Source organism: Myotis brandtii, unplaced genomic scaffold (genome assembly GCF_000412655.1).
Source record: "Myotis brandtii unplaced genomic scaffold, ASM41265v1 scaffold456, whole genome shotgun sequence".
NCBI classification, from domain to species: Eukaryota; Metazoa; Chordata; class Mammalia; order Chiroptera; family Vespertilionidae; genus Myotis; species Myotis brandtii.
Window position 1 is genome coordinate 3,116,378 of NW_005367431.1, and position 9,987 is coordinate 3,126,364.

General features: G+C 47.1%; 1 protein-coding gene across 1 annotated transcript; it reads left to right on the forward strand.

Annotated features, from left to right (window-relative positions):
- Positions 1–3,846: 3,846 nt before the first annotated feature.
- NR0B2 (nuclear receptor subfamily 0, group B, member 2) lies at positions 3,847–6,501 on the forward strand. Its single transcript, XM_005875140.2, has 2 exons — positions 3,847–4,457; positions 5,890–6,501. Exons 1-2 carry the CDS (start codon positions 3,917–3,919, stop codon positions 6,186–6,188), a joined length of 840 nt encoding a protein of 279 aa, XP_005875202.1. The 5' UTR covers positions 3,847–3,916; the 3' UTR covers positions 6,189–6,501.
- The last annotated feature ends 3,486 nt before the right edge of the window (positions 6,502–9,987 follow it).

A 9,987-nucleotide genomic window follows, 5' to 3' on the forward strand; every position in this document is an offset into this window, starting at 1 on the left:
CAATCTTTTTAAAGGATAAGCCAGATCTGTCGCTTCCTTGCGTAAAATTAGCCCTTCATGGATTGCCATTGCATTCAGGATAAATTCCAAAGTACTGACCATGGCTTCCAAGGAGTAACATCATTAGGGCCTTGTCCCCCTCTCGATTCCCTGTCAAGGCATATGCCCGGGTTGCGGGCTCGATCCCCAGTCGGGGGTGTGCAGGAGGCAGTTGATCAATGATTCTGTCTCATCATTGATGTTTCTATCTCTCTTTCCCTCTCCCTTCCTCTCTGAAATCAAGAAAAATATATTTTTATAAAAGAAAGGCACTATTAGAGGCAGACTTTCTGTAAAGCTAGTGAAACTCGAACTTTAGGGCCTTGCACTTGCCTGGGCCCATTCAAGGCACTAGGAGAGGCCCCAGCACTGTCTTCTTAAGAGTCATGTGTATATTTTTCTTTTATCTTTTTAAATATATTTTTACTGATTTCAGAGAGGAAGGGAGAGAAAGATAGAAATATCAATGACAAGAGAGAATCATCGATCAGCTGCATCCTGCATGCCACACACTAGGAATCAAACTGTGACCTCCTGGTTCATAGGTCGACGTTCAACCACTGAACCATACCAGCCAGGCTATGTTTTTCTTTTTAATTTGAAAAAATAAAATTGTAAAACTACAATTGGTTCAGACCACTGTGTCTTCCCACTCTAATCCTGCTTCCCAATATGAATGATTCTCAAGACACCTGGAAGTATGTGGGTAGTAGAGGAGCAACAAGGATATGTGTGGAACAAAAGCAAAGCTGTGAAAAATCCTATCAGTTATCACATTTCATATTGAGATCAACTAAAAAAAAAATCTCTCCTATAAGGAATATGCAGCATATACAATTATAAATGCAGCATGCTCTGTTTTTCTTTTTCTTTTTCTTTTTTTTGTAGGAATTACACAAAGTAGAATTTATCAAAATTCCTGCTACAAACCTATAAGCAGTATTACAAGTAGCATATTCATCTATGTGTGAAGTGGCATGTTTATGTATTCTGACTATTAAGAATGAAATATTTTTATCAAGCATGCAAGAAAAAAGAGAGATTCATCTATTCTCACTGGAGAAATTTATTTTTAAAAATCATTGACAGTTTGCCCTAACCGGTTTGGCTCAGTGGATGGAGCGTCGGCCTTTGGACTCAAGGGTCCCAGGTTCGAGTCCGGTCAAGGGCATGTACCTTGGTTGTGGGCACATACCCAGTGGGGAGTGTGCAGGAGGCAACTGATCGATGTTTCTGACTCTCTCTATCCCTCTCCCTTCCTCTCTGTAAAAAATCAATAAAATATATTTTAAAAATTAAGATAAAATTGACATAAAGCTAATCATTAAAAAAAAATCATTGACAGTTTTACCTCCTCCTCTTCCTTTCTCATCCTGAAAATTTTAGTCCTAAAACTATTGGGTAGGGCAGAATAGGGTAGAGGTATGTGCCAAAGGGGGAGGGAGCCACAGTGGCCCCAAGTGGAAGTCAGAGCCCCAGCAGGGTGAGGAGGGCGTCCACAAGGAGTGGTGACCTGGCATGGGGTGACAGAGACTCAGCAGGGTGAAGAAGGGGACCCTGAGTGGGAGGGGGCAGCCTGACCCAAGATATCAGAGCCCAAGTGGGGTGAGGTATTTCTCATGGGATGGGGTGGGGCAGAGATGAGAGATTGGTTACAAAGAGGGGCTTGATCCAACAAGTTAATAAATTAAAAATAATGGAGGCCGGATTTCTCAGTGTCAGAGAAGGGAGGTGTAAATACAGAAAGGTGAAAACTGGAATAAATCCCATTATGGTGAATTAGCATTGCAGATAATAGTCTAACCTCATGTATTTTTATTTTATTTTATTTTATTTTTCTGGTTAATCCTCACCTGAGGATATTTTTCCATTGATTTCTAGGGAGAGTGGAAGAGAAAGGGAAAGACAGAGAGAAACATCAATGTGAGAGAGAAACACATCAATTGGTTGCCTCTTGCATATGAGGAGCCTGCAACCAAAGTACGTGCCCTTGATCAGAATCGAACCTGGGACCCTTTGGGTTCGATTTTGTAGGAATTACACAAAGTAGAATTTATCAAAATTCCTGCTACAAACCTATAAGCAGTATTACAAGTGGTCCGCAGCCGACCTCTATCCACTGAACCAACCCAACTAGGGCTCATGTTTTTTATTATATACGTATAGGTATAGAACTAAATAGAAATGTGTGTGTGTGTGTGTGTGTGTGTGTGTGCGCCCGCGCACGCACATGCACCTACATTCCTTAGCTCTGGGAGGGTCTGGGAGCAGTGACACCATAAAAGCAATGAGCAGATCTTGGTTTCTAAATATGACTCTAGTGCCCAGATCATGGTTTTTAAATACTATTCTGGAGCAGGTCGGCTCAGCAAAAGCATGTCTTCGAGGAGTCCAGCGATGTCAACATCTCCAATGATAGGGCGAAAGAAGAGGTCCCCAAGCAAGCTGGGTGGAATGGACTTGAGGGTGGAGGCCATGAGGAGGACACGGGCCAAACGGCCTTGGCCTGCTGGGCACCAGGGCTCCAGGACCTCACATAGTGCTCGATGAGCCTCCTGCTGCAGATGCCAGATGTGGGAGGAGGCATGGAGGCCTGGCATGTCTGTAGGCAGAGGGTAAAGAGGGGTGATGAGCTCTTCACTCCCTGCCACCACAGTGAGACTGGCCTCAGACCTGAGGCCACAGCTCAGACTTTGAGGCCCATTACTACCTCCTCTATTTACTTAATTATCATTTTATTCATCCATCCATTTGTGGAGAGGCAGTATAGAGTAATAGTGAAGAGCCAGGCTGCCTGTGGCTAGTGGCAGAACAACATTTCTGCCTAGATCACAGGTGGGCAACATCTTCAGGCAAGGCAGTATCAAGGTGGGGGCCCAGGTAGCCACCAACTCTGAGGAACTCAGGCCACACAGCTCTGGCTGCACATTGGGCCAATGGGTCCAGAAGATCAAGCAAGGACTTTGAAATCAGACAGATCTGGGCTCTCCCTCTTCTTAGTGGCATGACCTTGGGCAATTCACTTCACCTCTTTGAGTCTCAAAAAGTAAAAATCTTACTCGTAGGAAAGCCCTGAATATTCGAGTAGAAAGTTCCTGGCACATAGTAGGTATTCAATAAACAGCAGCCATATTTTATTATCATTCTGCAAGGGCTTCTCAGCAAATACAGCCTCTCAGGAGCTCTAGGAATCTAGACTGGGGAAAGAGAGTTCTTAAGGATCTCATTTCTGCAGGGCCCCCAGAACTGGAGTCAGAGGAAGGGGCCTCCTAAACTACACAGTGGGCAAAGTCCTCCCAGCCCCCCAGGATCCTGGCTCCCTTCCCTGAAGCCTGTTCCTTACCAAAAAACAGGAGCTGAGCCCCAAGGTTAGGCAAACAAGCCAGTGATAAGGCACTTCCAGGTTGGGCCTTGTGTTCAAGGCTTGTCTAGCTCTGGATCTGACATCACAGCTTAGCAAGGGTCCTGCAGGCACCAGCAGGGACACCTGCCATGGCCACCTGCTGAATGTGCACCTGAGGCCTTGGTACCCTGGTACAGCTTGGGTTAATGACCCTGTTTATCCACTTGAGTCATCCGATAAGGGACAGCCGGGACAGCGAACGGGCGGCCCCGTGCCCTGCACCATCCACTTCATTGACTAAAGTGATATCAGGGCCACGTGGAGCTTCCAAGTCCCCTCCCCCAGCACTTCCCCACCAGTCCTGCCAGGGTCAGTGTGTGGTTGTTTTTTTTTTTTTTTTTTCAATGAACATGACTTTCTAGAGTCAAGGTTGTTGAACCATTCCCCCCTCCTACCAGTGGGGATATAAATAGCACCCACAGCACAGATCAGAGGGCGGGAGAGCTGGGAGGAAGGAGGAACAGATTCTCAACCATGAACTCCAGCCAGCCGGGGACCTGTCCATGCCAGCATGCTGCAGGGCGCCCAGCCATTCTGTATGCACTTTTGAGCCCCAGCCTCGGGGCCAGGCCTGCTGTGCCCCCAGCCCGTAGGCATTGCCTCTGCAAGCAGCACCGGCCTGTCCAGCTGTGTGCTCCTCATCGCACCTGCCGGGAGGCCTTGGACGTTCTGGCCAAGACAGTGGTCTTCCTCAGGAACCTGCCATCCTTCTGCCAGCTGCCCTCCCAGGATCAGCAGCAGCTGTTGCGGGACTGCTGGAGCTCCCTCTTCCTGATTGGGTTGGCCCAAGACACTGTGACCTTCGAGGTGGTAGAGGCCCCGGTTCCCAGCATACTCAAGAAGATCTTGCTGGAGGAGCCCAGCAGCAGTGCAGGCAGTGGCCAGCAGCCGGATCTGCCTCGGCCCTCACTGGCTGCGGTGCAGTGGCTTCAGTGCTGCCTGGAGTCCTTCTGGAGCCTGGAGCTGAGCCCTAAGGAGTATGCCTACCTGAAAGGGACCATCCTCTTCAACCCTGGTGAGCTCCCGGACACTCCAGGATGAGGGCCAAGGCTGGAGGGGGGCAGGGCCCAGCCAGGGAAGGCACCTTCTAAGGGAGACACTCCAGGATGAGGGCCAAGGCTGGAGGGGGCAGGGCCCAGCCAGGGAAGGCACCTTCTAAGGGTTTGACATTCGTTATCTCTTTGTGTCCTTATTACAGCAGTCATCTCATGAAAGAGGCTCAGAGAGGCTAAGTGACTTGCTGAAGGTCACAGCCCGGTAGGGGCAGAAATCAGGTCTGTTCACACCAGAGTCTGGCCCTTGCCATTCTGCCCCCCAAAATTTGCCCTGACCCATAAGGAGGGTAGGAGTAGGAGAAGGGCAGGGGGCAGATTCAGCTGTGCTTCAATCACAGGTAATCTGTGGGTTCACAAAGATCATATAGAGTAGAGGAATGAAAGTGAGTGGATGTGGGGGAGGAGAGGTAGGAACCTTTATAAAATTCGGCTAGGAGAGCAATGGATAGAGGTAGTGTTCTTTGTAATCTGGAGAGCATCTAGATGCTAAGTCCTCACCACGCTCCACGAGGCCCTTAAGAAATGTGTAAATTATAGTAATTAATTATAATAATAGTAGGGAAATACTCCTACTACACTTACCATATGTTAGACCCAATTCTATGGTTTTACATATACAGCTCATAACAAGCCTAAGAGACAGGTATTTATATCCATTTTATTTTATTTATTTATTTATTTAAAAAAATATATTTTATTGATTTTTTTACAGAGAGAAAGGGAGAGGGACAGAGAGCCAGAAACATTGATGAGAGAGAAACATCGATCAGCTGCCTCCTGCACACCCCCCACTGGGGATGTGCCCGCAACCAAGGTACATGCCCTTGACCGGAATCGAACCCGGGACCCTTCAGTCCGCAGGCTGACGCTCTATTCACTGAGCCAAACTGGTCAGGGCTTATTTTATTTTAAAATATATTTTTTATTGATTTCAGAGAGGAAGGGAGAAGAGATAGAAACATCAATGATGAGAGAGAATCATTGATCGGCTGCCTCCTGCATGCCCCTTACAGGGGGTCAAGCCACAACCCTGGCATGTGCCCTTGACTAAAATCAAACCCGGGAGCCTTCAGTCTGCATGCTCTATCCACTGAGCCAAAACGGCTAGGCTATACCCATTTTACAGATGAAGAAACCAAGTTACAGAGATGACATAATTTGCCCAAGGTCACACAGCTAATAAATGATAGCCTGGGATTCAAACTCAGGCTCTTCACCATTACTCTATACTGCCTCTCCATAAATGGATGGATGAATAAAATGATAATTAAGTAAATAGAGGAGGTAGTAATGGGCCTCAAAGTCTGAGCTGTGGCCTCAGGTCTGAGGCCAGTCTCACTGTGGTGGCAGGGAGTGAAGAGCTCATCACCCCTCTTTACCCTCTGCCTACAGACATGCCAGGCCTCCATGCCTCCTCCCACATCTGGCATCTGCAGCAGGAGGCTCATCGAGCACTATGTGAGGTCCTGGAGCCCTGGTGCCCAGCAGGCCAAGGCCGTTTGGCCCGTGTCCTCCTCATGGCCTCCACCCTCAAGTCCATTCCACCCAGCTTGCTTGGGGACCTCTTCTTTCGCCCTATCATTGGAGATGTTGACATCGCTGGACTCCTCGAAGACATGCTTTTGCTGAGCCGACCTGCTCCAGCCCAAGCAGAGATCAGCTGTAGCCTGGGCAGAAGCTGGCTGCAATGATTTGGCCAGGTTGTCCCCAGGGGTGACCCAATGCTCCCAGAGGAGGCAAGCCTGTACAGACCCTGGCCCAGCTAGATGGACTGTATGAATCCTCACTCAGCCACACCCCATCTTGGCCTTCTTTGGTTTGGACATAGTGCTCCAGCTGTCTGGCTGGCCCTTGGTAGTCCCCAGATGCGCTGGACCAAGACTCCTATCCTCTCCTGGAACGGCAATGGAAGCTTAGACTGCCCATTGGGCCAGACATCCTACTGACTTTGTACAAAACTGACTTAAGTTATTGGTTTTTGTAATAAAAGGTTTTACATCCATGAAGCTGACACTGTGGAAGGGACCTTTGTGCATGTGGAAGGGACCTTCTCATCTCAGCCCCCAGCTCCCAGCCCCTATCAGAGGGAGCCCAAGAGGAAGGAACCATGAGGGATGCAGGAGCCAGGCCTCAGAGAACTGGGATATTAATTTCAGGGTAGATGATTTCATTTCTGGGGATATTTATTTTGCATGGGTCTGAATCCAGAGGATAGGATCAGTTCAGGACCCAATCACCTTCTTGTCTTTATCTTTGGGGGGAAGGGGTTTCTCTTTGTCCACAAACCCCTCACTGATCCCTCCCCTCCGTCAGCTCCTGCCCCCTACAGGCTCCCTCTCACCTCAGCAAGTGTCAGATTATAGCCAATAAAGAAAACTGAAACAGACAAGATCACTGGAATTTCTGTAGTTTGGCATCATTCACTTCCCCCATGCCTGCAGACAACAGAAGAGGATGGTCCTTTGTTCTCCCAATGGGAGGGGTCAAGGACACTCAGGGCTGGCCTGGCAGCTGCTCAAAGGTCAAGGCAAGCAGAGATTTAGCTGCCACATTAGCTGTTAAAGTCTGAAACACTTCCATGACAGCTGGTTCACAGACACTGCCCAAGCTCCCCCAGCTCCCTTGCACTGCCCCTGGATCCCTCCCAGGCTTCTCCTGGAATCCATTCCCATTGTCCAGCAACTAGAGAGACAATGGTTGGCATAGCATGGCATAGCATATGCTCCATAGCATGGGAGCATTGGGTCACCCCTGGGGACAACCTGGCCAAATCATTGCAGCCAGCTTCTGCCCAGGCTACAGCTGATCTCTGCTGACCTCCATTCAGGGCATAGCTTGTATCTGGACTGGTCAATCTCTATTCCTCACTGGTTGCTAAATATTTTGAATAGCATCCAGGACAGGGTGACTGACCTGCAGGGTGGACAGGAGGGAATGATAACAACACACATGCTTATAGGACCCCCTTTCAGACCTCCTCCTTTCTCTGGCAATAAGGCCTGTCTCAAACAGGTCCCACCCCCTTCACCAACACAGTTTGAATTCTTCTCACGGGGGACAAGTTAATTATTGCCCAATGAGAGGTCATTCACTCAGGGACAACAGTCTAGGAGCCAAGCAGCTGAATTGGCCCTGTATGCATTATGGACAGCCAGTGGCAACAGCAAGGCCCCCCTGTCCCTTACCCTATCACCCACTCACCACTCAGAAACCCAGAATGAGACAGAAACACACAGTTCAGATCCCACACACAACTCAGACACACATGAAGACACATACAACTCAGATCTATAGCTCTCTCTCTCACACACACACATACACTAAGATGTACAACTCAGACACACCTACACAGATCCATAAAATAGACCCTCCATCTACCCACACACAGCATGGAAATACAGACACACTTACTCAATGACATACAACAGACCCAAGCAAACACATTCACACCACAGAGAAATGCACCCAGGCCAGACGATCACACATACACCCCTGTACCCAAGGGTGGGACACACAACATAGAGACACCCTCACACCAGGACGTGTTCTTCATCTTTTTTGTGTCACGGTAAAAGGAAAAGTGACCCCCCAAATAGGCAGACCTGCATCTGCACATCTACCAGGTCTGCTCAGAGGCTGCAAATCCAGACCAAACTGCTCTGCCTGGCATTTGGGGCCTCCACTAACCAATCACCCCCTTTCCCTATGGTGACCCCAATATCCACTCTCCTCTCAACCAGATCATGCCCTGTTCAACAGCTCCTCCTAGCCAGGACCTAATCAAATCCCCAAATGGAAGCATCCTTTAGAGCCCAGAACGAGTCCTGCATCTCCCCAACCCCTTATCCCCCTCCAGACAGCCCAGACCCAGACCTCAGGCCCTTCAAGCACTCCTCCCTGCCCTGCCCTTACCAACATTTTGGCACACACCACCCCCTCTCACCTTGCAGATGCAGGAGGCCATTCTTTCCAGAGCAGATGCCTTGTCTCCCCATAGGAGGTTTAGGGATTTGGGGCCATTTTATTGTTTATGTCCCTTCACTAACTGATCCCATGAATTTACTGTTGCACCTCTTTGAACCCTCAGGCTGAGTCTTCGGCCTCTTCCTCTCCTCCAACCTTGAACAGCCATTAATTAGAAGGTACTCCTCTCCACTTCCCACCCTAGCCTTTCCCCCTCAACTTATGTTTCCATCATCCAAATAACTTCCCTTATTAACCCTACCTTGCCCCTTTTCAAATTTCTTCCCTACCCCTCCCTGTGATTTGGGAGCTACACTTAAGTCTGTTTCTTGTCATATCTCCAGTCACTTCTGACACCCTTCCCAAGCTACCTGGGAGAAACACAAAGACAAATATAGCAAAACTAAAGAGAGAATTGTAGGACAAGGCAGTAAGGAAAATAATGCTTCCTCTGTGAAACTGCAGGCTTTCCAAAGGTGGGGGACTGTCTCTCCACTATCAGTATCTTAGGAGTGGGACCTGTGTCTCATCAACCAGGGAGAGTAAGAAGGAAACAGGCTCAGACAGTGTTGAAAACTTATTCAAGCCCGGCTGATATGTCTCTGTGGTTGAGCATTGACCCATGAACTAGGACAGTGATGGCGAACCTTTTGAGCTCGGCGTGTCAAAATTTTGAAAAACCCTAACTTAACTCTGGTGCCGTGTCACATATAGAAATACTCATAATTTTTTTTTGATATTTGCAACAATAGTAAAAAAAAGATTTATAGTTTTGATATTTATTTTATATATTTAAATGCCATTTAACAAAGAAAAATCAACCAAAAAATATGTATAAAATGAACAAAAACAGAAAAACAATGTACAGTTAGAAAAAAAAAATAATAATAACAATGATAATCAAATGGTACGAAAACTAGAAATTAGTGACTTTTTTGGTGCTGAAGTTTGTCTAATTCTTCGATTGCAGGTTCGTACTTGGTGCACTTCAAGGCCAAGCAAGCGCCACTAACTTCATCTGTTAGCCAGTTGCTTTTGTTCGTTTTAATATGATTTAATGCTGAGAACAAAGTCTCACAAGAATATGTTGATGAAAAAATTGTTAGCAAAGCCATCGCTAGATTTTTTATGTTGCTAAAAGTGTCAGGTACTCTGTTCCAAGCACTCAAAATTTCTTGTTCGTAGTTGCACTCTTCATTATTCAAACGATTTCGTTCCAGATTTTCAAGTTTCGACCTTAAGTCAACAAACACATGAGTCCAAATGCTACCTTGAAAATCTGCAAGTTGCATCTCTATATCGTCAATTTGCATTCATTGGAAATCCTTTAATTACAAAGTACTGTAAACAACTACATACGGATACTTAATTATTTTAATGGTCTGTTCTAGGCTTCTAAATTGGTCGAATCTTTCGCTGAACTGTTCAAATAACGAGTTTACTATATTCTGGTACATAAGTATGGACTCCATTACACCTGTCGTAGTAGCCTTCTCAAAATACTTTTTTATCCGAGGAAAATACTTA

Bases quoted from the DNA above. Each gene is read 5' to 3' on its own strand.
- NR0B2 (XM_005875140.2), top strand. From the start codon at position 3,917: ATGAACTCCAGCCAGCCGGGGACCTGTCCATGCCAGCATGCTGCAGGG. The intron at 4,458-5,889 runs GTGAGCTCCCGG...CTCTGCCTACAG, and splicing joins GACCATCCTCTTCAACCCTG to ACATGCCAGGCCTCCATGCC.